Source organism: Candoia aspera, chromosome 2 (genome assembly GCF_035149785.1).
Source record: "Candoia aspera isolate rCanAsp1 chromosome 2, rCanAsp1.hap2, whole genome shotgun sequence".
Classification (NCBI taxonomy): domain Eukaryota; kingdom Metazoa; phylum Chordata; class Lepidosauria; order Squamata; family Boidae; genus Candoia; species Candoia aspera.
In genome coordinates, this window is record NC_086154.1 from 109398563 (window position 1) to 109415376 (window position 16814).

The 16814-nt window shown below is 44.1% G+C and overlaps 1 protein-coding gene across 1 annotated transcript in view; it reads right to left on the bottom strand.

Annotated features, from left to right (window-relative positions):
- MYO15B (myosin XVB) overlaps positions 1-16442 on the bottom strand; it is a 75148-nt gene extending 58706 nt beyond the window's left edge. Inside the window, exons 1-3 of the mRNA XM_063293100.1 lie at positions 16313-16442; positions 11452-11526; positions 6575-6632 (exon numbers count right to left, since the gene is read on the bottom strand). Of these exons, the coding sequence (XP_063149170.1) occupies positions 6575-6632; positions 11452-11454 (61 nt within the window). The 5' untranslated portion in view covers positions 11455-11526; positions 16313-16442. The remainder of the gene's footprint in view (positions 1-6574; positions 6633-11451; positions 11527-16312) is intronic.
- Between the last annotated feature and the right edge of the window lie 372 nt (positions 16443-16814).

The following is a 16814-nucleotide window of genomic DNA, read 5'->3' on the forward strand; positions in this document are numbered from 1 at the left end:
GACATGACGAGCAGGCACCCACTCAGGGTGGGGGAAGTGCTTCCAGCGAACTAGGTACTGCAGGGAATTGCAAAGCTTGCGGGAGTCGATGACCTCTCTGATCTCAAAATGTTGCTGGCCATCAATCATGATTGGTGGAGGTGGAGGAGGCTGGGATGCCAGCGAGTGGAGGAGTGAGCCGGTTTGAGCAAGCTGCAATGGAAAACAGGGTGCAAACGTCTTAAATTGTGAGGCAAGTCCAGTTTGACAGTAACAGGATTGATAAGAGCCATAACGGAGAAGGGTCCAATGAATTTAGGGGCCAGCTTCTTTGAAGGTTGAGGGGACCTGATGAACTTTGTGGAGAGGTAAACCAGATCTCCAACCTTAAAGGTGTGTTGGGGAGAACGGTGTTTGTCAGCGTGACGTTTGTAGGAAGCCTGGGTGTCGTCCAGAGCTTGCCAAATGATCGGCCAGGAGGCAGCCAGCTGCGCAGTCCAATCATAAGCTGAGCAGGAGGCGGGGGGGGGGGGGTTGAGGCAATTCAGGAATGGGAACAAAGTCCTGGCCAAAAACAACCTGAAAAGGGGTCTGCCCAGTGCTCTGGTGAATGGCGTTGTTGTAAGTAACCTCTGCAAAGGGCAGAAGTTCGACCCAATTGTCCTGGTGGTAGTTGGTGTAGGAGCGAAGAAATTGCTCCAGGGTGGAGTTAAGAATTTCAGTAGATCCGTCTGTCTCTGGATGCGACGTTGTTGACAATGCCTGTTCAGTGCCAATGAGTTTCAAAAAAGCCCGCCAAAATTGGGAGGTAAATTGTGTTCCGCGGTTGGTCACCAAACGGGAGGGGCAGCCGTGGAGACAGTAGATGTGGCATAGAAAGAGGCGAGCCAGCTGCTGAGCAGACGGCAAGGAGGCACATGGAATAAAATGGGCTTGTTTGGAGAAAAAGTTCTTAACCACCCAAATGACAGTTTTCTTTTGACTGGGTGGCTGGTCAACGATAAAGTCTATAGATATCTCAGCCCAGGGACGAGATGGGTTAGCAACAGGTTGGAGAAGACCTTGTGGTTTTCCCACTTTTTGTTTGGACATGGCACAGACAGGGCAGGAGGCAACATAGTCTTTGACATCCCGCCGTAGTGAGGGCCACCAAAATTGGTGGCGCACTAAATGCAGGGTTTTGATGAACCCAAAATAACCCACCAATTTATCATCATGGGATCGTTGTAACACGGAAGCTCGTAATGTTTCAGGTACATAAAGGCGGTGCCCGACCCATGCGAGATCGTCCTTAAAGGATACTTTGTCTCGATTAGCCAGCAACCAAGTGTTGGATTTCACTGCCTGCAGAAAGTCTGATTGTAATTGACAAGAGAGCGGCTGCTTGTGGGGCGGAGTTGGGCTGGTGCTTCGCGCAGGCGGAGCACGGGTGTGGCTTCGGGTGACAGCAGCCAGCCCCAATTGGGGGGAAGAGAGAACAGTACCAATTACTTGAGGGGTGTGGTCAAAATCTTGTGGCAAGCGGGACAAAGCATCCGTGAGAAAGTTTTTCTTGCCGGGTATGAAGTTCAGTTGGAAGTTAAACCAACTGAAAAATTGAGCCCAGCAAATTTGCTTGGGGCTTAGGTGGCGGGGGGTGCGGAGAGCCTCCAAATTTCTGTGGTCTGCCCAAACCTCGAACAGGTAAGCAGCCCCCTCAAGGAGGTGGCACCAAGTTTCTAAAGCAGCTTTGACAGCAAAAGCTTCCTTTTCCCAAACATGCCACCAGCGCTCGGTCTTGGAAAATTTCCTGGACAGATAAGCGCAGGGTTTCAGGATGCCGTCAGAGTCCTTGGCTTCAGGTGGGAACTCTAAGCAGCAAGGAGATAGGATGAGGCAAGACTGCCCCCAGAAACCTTTGGAGCTGGCATTGGGTGCGAGGGCGTTCCCAATTTAGGATGGCCCTAACTTTCTCAGGGTCCATCTCAATCCCCTTGTCAGAGACCCGTCTGCAAAGTCTTGGTAGTGATCCGGCAGCCCTTCGAGCTGCGGTAAGTTGGGGCGTGGCGCTGCGATTGCAGCCCTGGCTCCCCCCACACTTAAGGGGGTTCCCACCGGAGGGGCTTGGTAAAACCCATCGCAAAAGGTAAGGGTTCGGTGCTGCCAGTTTATGTAGGGGTCCCACCAAGTTAGCCAAGGGATCCCTAGAATTACCATGGGGTCACCCACAGGAGCAATGATGAATTTTAAAGCCTCTTTGTGGCTTCCCATTTGCATTGCTACAGTCCCAGTAAAATGAGTTGCTGGACCCCCTCCCGCTGCTGACCCATCTAGCTGGGTAAAAATTAAAGACTGCTGGAGAGGGAAACTGGGCAGGTCTAGGGCAGTCACTAAATCAGGGTGGATGAGGCATCTCGAACACCCAGAGTCAACCAGAGCCCAAACTTCTGTGGTTCGGGTGCGGGAGCCCAGTTTTACTTTTACTGCCAGGGTGGGGCAATCAGCACTCACCATAGCGTCCTCACGCCCACCTTCCTCCACCTGCCCCAGGGCGCTGTTTAAGGCAGGTGGCTGGCGTTTCCCACTGGCTCTTTTGCATCTTCTTCAACCTCTGCGTAGAGATACAGGGCTTCCTCCAGATCAGTGGCACCTTTGGCTGTGGTTGTTCGGCTTGACAGCTGGGGCGATTCAGCCGGGGCTTTCGTTGTTCGCTCTCTGGACTTGAGCTTCGGGCACTCAGTGGCTTGATGGCCTCCTTTCCCACAACGGAGGCACTGCCCTCACGCATAGCAGCGATCCCTCTCCTCGTCTCCAGCTCGGTGGCTTGATGGGGCAGCTGTTGCTCTGCTCCGGGGTCCCCGCGGTAGGATTGTTGTCTTCTCAGTTCGACAGGTCTGCATGTAGGCGCGCTGGGCATGCTCAGCCTTTCTGGCTAGGCAGATCCACTCGTATAGTGACTCCGGATCATCTCTGCCCAGTGCCCACCTAAGGACGTCTCGATTGAGCCCTTCTTTGAATCTCTCGATGAGTGTTGATTGGGACCAGTCGGGAACCTTGCCCGCCAAAGCTTTGAATTCGAGGGCATAATCAGCTACCGACCTTGGACCTTGGGTGAGTTCCTTGAGTGCCTCCGTAGCCCTGGCTTTGGCTAGGGGGTCTTCAAAGAACAGCTTCAAGGCGAACATGAAGTCGTCGAACGACCCAAGCTCAGGAGCGTCCGCTTCCGTCAGTTGGACATACCAGTCCGCTGCTCTGCCCTTCAGCTTAGGGGTGATGGCCGATATCTTAGCCTCTTCAGAGGTGAAGCATGACCCGTATTGCCTCATGTAGTTTTTTGTGTTGGTCAGGAAAAAGGAAAGCTTGGTGGGGTCTCCATCAAATTTGACAGCAAAGTCCTTTGCCACCTTCCCGGTTGGAGGGGACTCGGTTGCGGCTTGAGCGGTAGGGGCCCAGGACACCCCAGCAGATCCTCTCCGTGGTGAGGCTCCGTCACAATGTCTCCTCTGACCTCGCGCCAGCTGCAGTCCGCTAGGAGGGGGGAGGAGGGCTGTGGAGAGCGAGGACTCTTGTCGCGGCTTCCCTGGTCACCCATCGCAATCAATAGGGTTTTCAGCAGGTCTTCCATCGCCTCCACCTTTGCCTCCAACCTTCTCACCCTCTCAGGGGTCAGCGAATCTTCCCCGCATCGGGTGTCCGGTCATTTCTCTGGGGCCACCTTGGTCGACTCTCCCTCGGGAGTCAAGGGGAACCAATACTTCCATGAAGTCCCAGCCGCCTCTTCCTTGGGTTCTCCCTCGTCGCTGGATCCCCCTAGCTCAGGGCTTGAGCTGGAGCCCCTCTGGTAGAATGAAATGTCGGGGGGAAGGGGGCTCTTCAGTGCTGGACCAGCTTGCGGTTCCAGCCCCTCAGATGTTGGTCTTGATTTGGTCATCGCTAACTAATTTCCTCGCAAGGAATAGCCTTGGAAGGAGTTAACGGGAATTACAAATATTCTCAGCTTTATGTAATGGTTGCCTATCCTAAAACACACTCAGACTCACAAGCAAGAGCTTGAATCAAATCTGGTTTAGTTAAGAATAGTGTGCAAGTACAAAGAAAGCTGAGAATGAGCAGAAGCACGCCAAATACAAATTAAAAACCCTTGGTGCGAATGTAAGCCCTCCCCCCGTACAACCGTTTCAAGTTCCCCATCCCAGGTGCCCCTAACGAGTTCAGCTAATCAACGGGTAAAAAGACCTTGAACACCAATGATAACCCAAACACATTCCATCCCCAAGAAAACTGATAGACAGCCTGGTACAAGGTCTCCCAGCAGCTCCCTCCCAACTGGAATGCGCGTCAGCACCATGGCATGCGAAACGCTACGATGTAAATCAAACATCGCAACAGCGAACATGACACCCCCTGGAGCAGAAACTGAGCTAAGCTCATTGGTTGCCAGATCCTCATAATCTTTGTGAAAGGAATGGATCTATAAAGGACCCACTGCTCTCAACTTTTCCTCCTTCCCCCTTTTAATGCTTCCCAGGGCTTAATAATGCTTTACAAAAGCATTGGTGGGATCTGTCAAAGGAGATTATTGTATCAATGAATTATCCCTAGAGAACAATGCTTGAGATATTATCTGCAAGAAGTCTGATGATTACTTCATAGACCTTTCCCCAGTTCAGAATCAGTGATGATGGGAGGTCATCTTTTGTATAGGATAGCATTAACTTTCAACATAACGAAGGCATGCCTATTCATGCACACCGTCCAACATGAGAATGAAAAACCAGGTCCCCCTTCTGTGGTTGTCTTTACATGACTTATGTGCATATACATGTCTTAATCTGTGTAATGTTAAGAAGAGCAAGCAGTAAGCCCAAGTGTAATTTCAGCATTAGAAATAAAGTATGAGGCTTCTTTTGAAAAAGTTAACAGTTCCTTTAAGTCAAGCTTACCTCTCAGTGCCTAAATTAACATATTCATACAGTTTTGGTAACAATGCAGAAGCAGTTTGTTATTACCTTCTTCTAGAATGTTTTTCAACATCCCAGTCTAGCCTATAGCCCTGGAATTCTCTCAGGGTCATGCCATCCAAATACTAACAATGCCCCACTTTGCTTAGTTTCCAAGCCCAAAACTAGGTGGTCCGAGTGCTGATACGTACTGAGACTTTAAGTATTAAGTAACTGCTGAAAGCCAAATGCCTTTAGTCTGTGGAATTCAAATTTAAACTAAACTGTTTTAAAAGAACAGGTGTTGTGTTAAACAAGCTATCACTGTATACATGTTGGTTAGGTGCCATTGAGTCCAGCTTGACTTTTGGTGTGGTGACTTTATGGATAAATGCTCACCATCCTAACCTGTCTCTAGCAACAATTCATAGCTCCTCCAAAGACATTCTAATCATCTCTTTGACATCCTATCTGTTGTTCTTCTGTTTCCATCCACTTTGCCATGCAGAATATTTTTTTTCTAGTGATCTGCTGGCAACACATAGCCAACATGTGTGAATTTCTGCTTGTTGATCACAAAAGCATCTATTCTTTTTTGGTCCAGAATGGACTGTTTGCCTTGCAATCCATGGTTCTCTTAGTAATCATCTCCACATTCATAATTTGAAGATGTTTATGTTCTTTCTTTCATCCTTTCTCAGTGTAGAGATTTCACAGCCATGAGCCACACATTACCAGAAATATTATTGCTTTAATTATTCCAATCTCACTGAGATATCCTTCATGCTCTTGTCTAAGTTAATCATTGTCTTCTTCTATAGCAACCTTTCTCAACCTTTTGACCCTGAAAGAACCCTTGAAATATTTTTCAGGGAATATATAAGTCAGAAGTTACAAAATTGTATTTGTTTCCTGTGTAGGCCTGTATATATGCATTAATAGTGTTCTTAAACTAAAAATAATGAAACTTACCTCTTTAATGTGAAGTTACCTGAATTTGAAATAATTTTTAAATAAATCATGATCTCCCAGGGAACCCCTAGTGACCTCTCGCGGAACACTAGGGTCCCACAGAACCCTGGTTGAGAAACCCTGCTGTATATCCTTGATTTTTGCAATCACTTCCATGATCCTTCCTTCCACCTCTCCACTCTCCTAAATGTTCTCATTGTTGTGAACATGTAAACAAGTGTTTTGCACGTCTATATGTACATTTATTTTTTTTAAAAAATGATTTCAAGTCAGAATTCCAAAACTCTGAAACAAAAAATCCTTTCTGTTATGAAATTTGCTCTTTGCTCCTCTTTACCTATCTTTTTGTCTTTCCTCATTGAGGAAAGTCGAGCAGATGGAACATCTGTGTGTTTGTGAGTGAATACACATATATCTTGGGTATTATCACATTAAGTTCAAACTTTAAATCCTTTTTCTGAATTTCAAAATTTAAATACAAAAGTCATATTATCAAATTAAAAAACCTCACTTTGACCTGAGGCATTCAGAAAATATTCAAGCAGTTGGAGAAAAGCAGGAAAATACTCAGTGAAAAAAAAATCAAATTTTTACGTGATGTTTAGGTTTATTTTAAACCTGTTCTTTGGAACTGAACTGAAGACATTTGTGCAGGTCAAGGACACGGTCTTAACTTAAATGTAGGCCTGAGGCATTCTGCTCACCCTGAGCCAAGCGGAGGAGAGCTGCAAGCTCAGCAGGAATTTCCAGCCGTTGGACATCCTAGGGAAAAGAAACAGCAACTGAGTGAGCCCCAAAGGGCACTTTGTTGGTTTAATTCCTCTCCTCATCTAAAATGCAGTTTATTTGATTAAATAAAAGAATACTGAAACCCTCCCTTTCATAATAAGTATATATAAATAAATCATAAATCAGATTTATAGGAAAACCGACAACAATAATAAAAAAATCATAAGCCAGGCAATATGGGAAACACAGTATTGCTGCCATGATGTAGAGAATTGTATATAACATTCTAAGGAAACGGGGGGAAAAGGCACCTGCCTTATGAGATGCTAAGGAGTTTATTTTTGCAGGTTGCCAAATGTCCCTGAGAAAGCACCTTGTTGAGCCTCAGTCAATTTAGGTTCTTCTAAGACCTGTTTCTCCCTGGTTACTTGCTGCATTTTCCATATATTTTTGGATTCATGGCCCATAAAGCTTTTCTTAGATATTTATTTTTAAAAAACCAAACTATGATATTGACCGTTGCAACATTTCAGTGTCATATGAGTTGTTGTGAGAACAAGTTCTTATTATAATCCAGCCCCACAGACTATAGACTGCTGATCAGATCAAATGATCACTATCTGATTTGAAGCAGTATAGCAGGGTTACATCTGGGCTGCCTCTATCATGTGTTGTGTTGTGTTGTGTTGGGTGTATGTGTTTGTGTGTATATATATATATATATGTATATACAGTATATATATGTGTGTGTGTGCGTGTGTATAAAATGATTAATAAGGGGTAACTTATTTTCAACCAGTTAAACTGGGTCATGATCAGCAGACACACAAAGGCAAAGCTGGGGCTTTGGAAGTCTTTCAAAGCTTAAATGGCTAAACCTACATTCTCCCGAATATGGAAGAGAATGGCTTTAGCCACACAAGCCTGTTCCCCTTTGCTGAGGAAAGAGAAGCTTGCAAAAGCAAAGGGGAATGAATGGCAGTCAATAGCTAAATCCATGCTGTCCTCTTGTGGCTCTTGTGGAGTCCTTGGTGCTCTCTGAGCCTTGTTGTTTTCTTGCAGACATTTCATTGCCAGATTAGGCAACATCTTCAGTGCGGAAATGGGGAGTGGGCCTTGCTCTCTGTTTATATACAGTGGCTTGCCCTGCTTGTGGCTCTGTACAGGAAAGCTTGGCCTCTTTTGGCTCTGTACAGGGAGTGCAGATTTAGTCATCTGTCACAACTCCGGACTGCCCAATTCTCAGGACAGCCAGAGTAGAGCCCAAGATCAGGTCCATCCTGGTCAAACCAAGGTGTATGGGAATCCTATCATTAATTCCTTCATTGCAATGCTAGACCTGGTCCTGTGAACATTTCCTATGGTCCATGCTACCCTTCCTGAGACTGGAAGAGCTCCTCGCTGGAGGGGCTCATGGAGCTACCAGTTAAAGGCCCTGTGCAGCTATTCTAACTTTGCTTCCTTAATGGAAAGGAAAGGTGGAGTAAACAGTGGGAAACACAGAAGGGATGCCAAGAGAAAAAGATGCCTTCCAGAGCCTCTCCTTGCTCTTGTGAGGAGAGAAGATTGCCTCTGCCTAATGCAGTCCATGTCTTCCTGTTAAATACCAAAGGCATTACAAATCTGTTCATAAATCAGATCAGGGTACAATGACTGATACGCAGGGTAGCAGAGAGCATGTGACTTCGTAACATTGGCACCATAAAGCTGTAAAATACATTCCATCACCTTCACTTCATTTCCTTGTGGCTATACCCTGCTAAGAGAGCCAGTCTGGTGTCGTGGCTAAGGCTTCAGGCTAGAAACTGGGAGGCTGTGAGTTCTAGCCCTGCTTTAGGCACAGAGCCAGCTGGGTGACCTTGGGCCACTCCCTCCCTCTCAGACCTAAGAAGCAGGCCAGGGCAAACCACTTCTGAAAAACCTTGCCAAGAACACTGCAGGGACTAGTCCAGGAAGTCGCCAGGAGTCAAAAACTGACGTGAAGGCACGCATGCACACACACACTGCTAATAATTGCTCAAAGGAAGGATATCTTATTGCACCAGTCCAACGCAGCACATGCTGGAATGATACAAGCAGCTGTTTTGAGCAGCCCACCACAATGGCAACCCAACGCCCTTAACTAGGAGTAACCTAAGATTTTAGTATTACATAATGACTGGGGCAAATCTGCAGCTGAGATTTCTCCAGTTGAGAAGTAGGTACATGCCTAGACTGCATCTCAGCCTCTGTGAAATAGTTCCATGAAAAAAGACAGTAATGTGATATTCACTCTAAAAGCACATTACATTTTGTTCTAATGGGGGGGGGAGCAGAAGGCAATAGGTTTCAAGCAGTATAGAATGGAATTGCACCTTTGCAGGCTCACCTCAATATCTTTCACAGTGACTGTATTTTTGAACCTACTGCATTTAACTAGTTAATTGCTCATGCAGAAGTTAATGAGGAACGGGTTATCTTTCTGTACATTATTACCACTCCATTATAAACTTGTTCATTTCTGCCTGTTTGGGCTTTAAAAAATTTAACTAAATTCAAGCGAGAAAGGTTCCCATACATACAACACATCACGCAGCATGGTAAATATAAACGCTTACAATCTGGCTTTTAAGGGGGCCTGAATGTCCACAAATATTGCAAATTAGTAAATGTACAAAAAGGGGGGAGTCAGAAACCAATACTTCCTATTATCCTTCCTTCCCTCCCTCCTTCCCTTTTAGGTATTTTAACTTTGTTGATCTTTTTTCCCCTTTTATTTTTATAAAGTCACAATATCATGGACTTAATATTAAGTAACTAGCTTAAGATCGAACCCATTATCATATAACCAATACCTTGTGAGTTGCAGCAGTTCTTTTTTTAATGTTATATTTAACATTGGATGAAAAAGCCAAGTAATTTTATGCTTGTAATATTGACCTCCTAAATCGTAATTAATATTGATAGATTTTTCCTTTCCTTTCTCTATTTTTAACACGTTATCTAAATAATAGAATGTTCATAATCTCTAATCATATCATATAAACATCACTGTATTGAAACAATACAATGTATTAAGAATGATAACAATATAAGAAAAAATAAAAATAAAAAAATCATAGAAAGGAAGAAAACAAATAAAAATCACAAAAACATCAACGTACATTTTATAACACAACCAGATCAAATACACAGCAGCTGCCATAACCACATCTTATGCTCCAAAAGTCTTGTAAAAGAGGATCATCTTAATCTCTTTCCTGAAAGTTAGCAAAGAAGCCTTCCTGACCTTGTGGTAAGTTATTCCATAGTAACCAGGCCATCTACTGAAAAGATCTGTTCCTGGTCCTCAGCCACCAGACCTTCCAGATGGAAAGACTCCTCAGCATACCTTCCTGGAACTGAACCCACACAACTGGCAGACTCTATTCAAAGCACTATGTTCCCTAGATAAGAAGAGCTCTAGAGATCATCACCAACACATTTAATTGTACTCTGAAACAACCTGGCCAGTAAGTAGTACCCTTAAAACAAGAGTGGTTTTGCTGAAATAGTTCTTACTCATCAGCAAGTATGTAGTTGCATTCTGCAATAATTGCAGTTTTTGAATAGTCTTCAAGGGCAGCCCCAAAGAGAGTTCACTGCAGTAATTGAAGTACGAGGTGATCAGACCATGAACAACTGTTGTCAAAGCATCTTGCTCCCAACAGCTACATTTGTTAACGCTAGGTTGCATGGATATTTGGACAAACCATGAAGGGATGTCTTATCCAATATAGAACCAATCCTCTCAGAGGTATCTGCAATGAAAGGGGGCAACCATGGATTGAAGCCCTGGCTCTTTCTGTGTGGGTTGACATCATATGTATGTACAAAGGAGCAGGGCTTCAATATGTGGTTGTGCCCACCAGTTGGACCCTCCCCGCTCTGCAGAAGCATCAGAATCTACTGAATTAAATTAGTAAATTACTCATGCAAAAACTAATGAGGAATGGGATATTTTTCTGTACACTCTAACAATGTAAACATATATTTATTTCTACCTGTTTTGGTTTAAAACTAACCTACAGAGCTTAAGACCAAAATCTGGTTGTTACAATTGTGATAAGAGCTTTCCACAAGAACATTTAACTAGCAGGAAATCTCTTAAAATTCAGATTTCAGTACTTTGGCTGCTCTCCAAAGTTACTTAAGAGAGTAAGAAAGTGAATAAAATATTTTGGAAGTGGACCACAAGCTCAGCCTAACACTTAAGCTGAAACAACAATCCAGAGCCTGCAAGACCACCTCTCCCTGTGGGTGTCTGCCCATTCCACCAGATCAGAGAGTAGGCATGCTCCAGGTCCCTTTCCTTAAATGTTGTCATCTAGTGGAACCTAGGAAGTGCACCTTCTCTGTAGCTGCCCCCACTCTGCGGAACACCCTTCCCCCAGAGATCCGGCAGCCCCCCCCCCCCGCCTTCTAGAAGCCCTTGAAGAGCTGGCTCTTCCCACAAGCGCTGGGATTGGGTGAAGTCAGAGCTGGAAGATCATGGTGTTGGCTTCATTGAAGGAGAGTGATTGTGGTGCCAGGGTTTTGTTTCTGCTCTTGTGTTTTGCTTTTATTGCTTTATGATGTTTGGTTTTATATAACTGTTGTGAGCCACCTAGAGTTGTGTTTCTGATGGGCAGCCATACAAGTCTAATAAATAAATAAACAAACAAACAAACAAACAAACGTCTCTGTGTACTAACTACCATCATATATGGAATTTGGAAAGAGAGAGAGAGAGAATTCCCACTTTCATGCATGATCTGGTAACACCCAATAATAAATGTATGCATAGTATTGGGTGTTGCCAGATGACATCCCATACTTTATCAACTTAACTTACCATTTCCGGGCACCTCCTGCTTTCCTCAACACCTTTGATCAGTGACTTGTTTCTCTGTTTCCTGTCCTCACACCTCTGGAACCAGGATGGGGAAGAAAAAAAAAATCAAGTATGCATGGTGTGTTACCCAAGGCCAAACTAGACTCTTTCAAAAAGAAATCTCAGCATTATGACAAAGATAATGGAATTATTTGTTCCTTATAAATTATACAGATTTATACTGCAGCGTATACAGTACATTTACTACCATTTCCATCTTATTTGAAGGGGCAATAGAAAAAGTAAATAACTGAACTTATGGAAAGCTACATTTTCTCCCTTCCCTCACTTCTGGCTTGTCTTCCAAACTATCTTTTATTTTCACAGTTAGCAGCATCTGCACTCTACTTTAGCATTGTTGTAACAATGCAATATGCATATATCTGCCACTGTTATCCACAGAATTTCAATCAAAATACAGATTAAAATTTATGTTGTTGTTTATTCGTTTAGTCGCTTCCGACTCTTCGTGACTTCATGGAACAGCCCACGCCAGAGCTTCCTGTCGGTTGTCAACACGCCCAGCTCCCCCAGGGACGAGTCCGTCACCTCTAGAAGATCATCCATCCACCTTGCCCTTGGTCGGCCCCTCTTCCTTTTGCCCTCCACTCTCCCTAGCATCAGCATCTTCTCCAGGGTGTCCTGTCTTCTCATTATGTGGCCAAAGTATTTCAGTTTGGCCTTTAATATCATTCCCTCAAGTGAGCAGTCTGGCTTGATTTCCTGGAGGATGGACTGGTTTGATCTTCTTGCAGTCCAAGGCACTCTCAGAATTTTCCTCCAACACCACAGTTCAAAAGCATCTATCTTCCTTCTCTCAGCCTTCCTTATGGTCCAGCTCTCGCAGCCATATGTTACTACGGGGAACACCATTGCTTTAACTATGCAGACCTTTGTTGTCAGTGTGATGTCTCTGCTCTTAACTATTTTATTGAGATTTGTCATTGCTCTTCTCCCAAGAATTAAGCGTCTTCTGATTTCCTGACTGCAGTAAGCATCTGCAGTAATCTTCACACCTAGAAATACAAAGTCTTTCACTGCTTCTACATTTTCTCCCTCTATTTGCCAGTTATCAATCAAGCTGGTTGCCATAATCTTGGTTTTTTTTGAGGTTTAGCTGCAAGCCAGCTTTTGCACTTTCTTCTTTCACCTTCATCATAAGGCTCCTCAGTTCCTCTTTGCTTTCCACCATCAAAGTGGTATCATCTGCATATCTGAGATTGTTAATGTTTCTTCCAGCGATTTTAACACCAGCCTTGGATTCCTCAAGCCCAGCATGTCGCATGATGTGTTCTGCGTACAAGTTGAATAGGTAGGGTGGGAGTATACAGCCCTGCTGTACTTCTTTCCCAATCTTAAACCAGTCCGTTGTTCCGTGGTCTGTTCTGACTGTTGCTACTTGGTCGTTATACAGATTCCTCAGGAGGCAGACAAGATGACTTGGTATCCCCATACCACTCAGAACTTGCCACAATTTGTTACGGCCACACAGTCAAAGGCTTTAGAATAGTCAAGAAAACAGAAATAGATGTTTTTCTGAAACTCCCTGGCTTTTTCCATTATCCAGCGGATATTGGCAATTTGGTCCCTCGTTCCTCTGCCTTTTCTAAACCCAGCTTGTACATCTGGCAATTCTCGCTCCATGAATTGCTGAAGTCTACCTTGCAGGATCTTGAGCATTACCTTACTGGCATGTGAAATGAGTGCCACTGTTCGATAGTTTGAACATTCTTTAGTGTTTCCCTTTTTTGGTATGGGGATATAAGTTGATTTTTTCCAGTCTGATGGCCATTCTTGTGTTTTCCAAATTTGCTGGCATATAGCATGCATTACCTTGACAGCATCATCTTGCAAGATTTTGAACAGTTCAGCTGGGATGCCGTTGTCTCCTGCTGCCTTGTTATTAGCAATGCTTCTTAAGGCCCATTCAACCTCACCCTTCAGGATGTCTGGCTCTAGCTCACTGACCGCACCGTCAAAGCTATCCCCGATATTGTTATCCTTCCTATACAGGTCTTCCGTATATTCTTGCCACCTTTTCTTGATCTCTTCTTCTTCTGTTAGGTCCTTGCCACCTTTGTTTTTGATCATACCCATTTTGGCCTGGAATTTACCTCCGATGTTTCTAATTTTCTGGAAGAGGTCTCTTGTCCTTCCTATTCTATTGTCTTCTTCCACTTCCGCGCATTGCTTGTTTAAAAATAATTCCTTATCTCTTCTGGCTAACCTCTGGAATTTTGCATTTAATTGGGCATATCTCCCCCTATCACTGTTGCCTTTTGCTTTCCTTCTTTCTTGGGCTACTTCTAGTGTCTCAGCAGACAGCCATTTCGCCTTCTTGGTTTTCTCTTTCTTTGGGATGTATTTTGTTGCCACCTCCTGAACAACATTGCAAATTTCTGTCCATAGTTCTTCCGGGACCCTTTCTACTAAGTCCGGTCCCTTAAATCGATTCTTCGTTTTGTTCTCCCAGGCCATGCTTACCTTATTCCAGGTGTCATTTGACTGCCCACCTTAGCATCCCAGTCTCCCGTGATGAAAATAACATCTCTTTTAGGCGTGTTGTCCAGTAGGTGCTGCAGATCCTCATAGAACTGCTCTACTTCAGCTTCTTCAGCATCTGTGGTTGGGGTGTATATTTGGATCACTGTGATGTTAGATGGCTTGCCCTGAATTCAAATTGAGATCATTCTGTCGTTTTTTGGATTGTATCCAAGCACTGCTTTAGCCACTTTACTATTAATTATGAAGGCTACTCCATTTCTTCTGTGGTCCTCTTGTCCACAGTAGTAGATCTGGTGGTCATTTGATGTGAAGCGGCCCATTCCAGTCCATTTCGGTTCACTGACGCCCAAAATGTCTATCTTTAATCTTGACATCTCCCCAATAACCACGTCCAATTTGCCCTGGCTCATAGATCTTACATTCCAGGTTCCAGTGGTGTGCTGATCCTTAGAACATCGGATTCGCCGTTCACCACCAGCACTGTCGGCCGCTAGCCATCCTTTCGGCTTTGAGCTAGCTGCGTCATCACGTCTGGGGCTAGTTGAACTCATCCTCTGTTCCTCCCCAGTAGCATTTTGACCAACTTCCGACCTGAGGGTCTCATCTTCCGATGGTATACCGACATATCTCTGGTTGTACTGATCCATTTAGTTTTCACAGCAAGAATACTGGGGTGGGTTGCCATTACCTTCCCCAGGGATCGCATTTAGTCTGACCTCTCTGTCATGACCTTCCCGTCTTGGGTAGCCCTTCACGGTTTAGCTCATGGCATCATTGAGGTGCTCAAGCCCCAGCACCACGACAAGGTAACGATCCTTTTATTTGTTAAAAGTGCATACACAGTTTAAAAAAGAATTGGCTTTCTGCCTCAAGGACTGTGCAGAGGGAAACCACAACAGGAACATGAGGTACCATTAGTTAGGATGGTTGGGTGTAGATCGTATCCTTGAGTTGACCTTAGATGCAGGAGGGGTGAACCTATGGTCCTGCAGATAAGTTTCTGAATTCTAACTCCCAGTAGCCCCAGTTAGCATGGCCATGGGACTGTGGTCCCAAGAACAATTCAGTCCAATACATTCTAATCCTTGTCATCAAAGTTAAGCTAGCCTGGAACAATACTCTATATGATTCCTCTGTTTTATGTTATTTCTGTAAACTAGGCCTCAACGGCAGTGTTTTACCATCCCTCCATAATTAGATAATTCACATTAGGGCTGGGCATGATTTCAAAATGATTTGGACATACTAAAGTGATTCACTTTAAAGTAACCATTCCTTTGTTCAGTTTTGCATGGAAGCCTAAAAAAAGTTATGGTTGCTTTAATTAGTAACAGGGAGGTGCTGGGTTTGGGTGAGATCCAAAACCCTTCTTCCAAATAATTTCCAAAGGATGCACATCCCTATTGCAGATGTAGTTAGCAAAGTTTATCTCCCGAACAATCAATAGCATTTTTAAAGATTACGTATAGGCTGCAAATGCTGGGGCAGTGGTGGGGCACACAATCCTTATCGTAGATCCTATTAAGTCAGAGTTCATTGAGTCCTTAAGCCTACTTTAAGGGCATATAAATTGTACACCTGCAACTGGTGGCCCTATGTTTTCCAGACTTTTTGATACACAACCATCAAGGTATACAACAGAATGTATATAGCTTGGAAGGCAGGATTTGCCCACCACAATTCTGATCTACACGTATTCCTTGCAGAGTTGCTATAAAGCGCTTATTGCCCCGTATCATTAATTTGCCTAATTTCTAGGAGAGATTTTTACTGTTAAATCACCTGCAAGTTTTCTAAGAATGAAATGTGCACTAAAACTTTTCTTGCTAACACAACAACTATCTACCCAGTTGATTTACAAATTACAGCCTTAAAAATTATTGTCCATCAAAGCTAGCATCTTGTCTCCTACAATATATAGAATATGATGCTCCTGGAAGTTTTAAATGCTCAAAGTAAAAATAAATCTATATATCTGAATCTATCTATATACATATATACAGAGAATACTTCGTTCATTACCATTAAATCCCAGGCTCTGATTATTAACTGGTAACTGAATTAATATAATACTGTAAATGATGTGTGTAGTTGCAACTACCAATTATACTGGCTCAGAAAAGGTATTCATCTCATCTTTCTCCCCTGTTGTTCAAGCCCCTGAAGAGAATGACTGAAAATGTTTTAACTAGTTCTGGAAGAGACGCATCCTGCTTCTTTCTCCTCCGAAGCCTGACAGATCAGACTACAGGCACCAGTTCTTCCCTGGCTTTGTCTTTTCTCTCTGTAAACCACTAACCAAGACAAAGGTACTCACCAGTTTTGCTGTCAAGTGATATATTGGATGTTTTTTTGCTTCTTCCCCACAGCCCAGTTTTCAGGTGCCAGTTAACAGCTGCAACTAGCTGCTGGGGTCTGGGCCTGGTTAAGACCAGAAGAGTGCTAAAGTCTGTCCAACGCAGTATCGACAGAAGGAAAATGAAGAGGGAGGACCTGCAGCTCTAGCACTGAACTTTGAAACTTTTTATTGTCATAATTCTTTCGTAAGATCTCCGCATTTGTACACTAAATATAGAGGGCAAGGATGGTGAAATAAAGGCACAGCATTGATTTGTTCCTAGCAGAGAATAACAGGGAGCCATTCGTGGGGGAGGAACAGTTGTGGAATACACACCTGGACTAGGAACTGATTCTGAAGTTCCAACACGTAACAAGCTATACCTGCAGTGGCCATTTTCCTGGCACCTTCTCAGGCAATTCTCAGGTTTTATCTAATTGCATCCCTGTACTGACTGATCAGCAGCAGAACAGATTCTTCC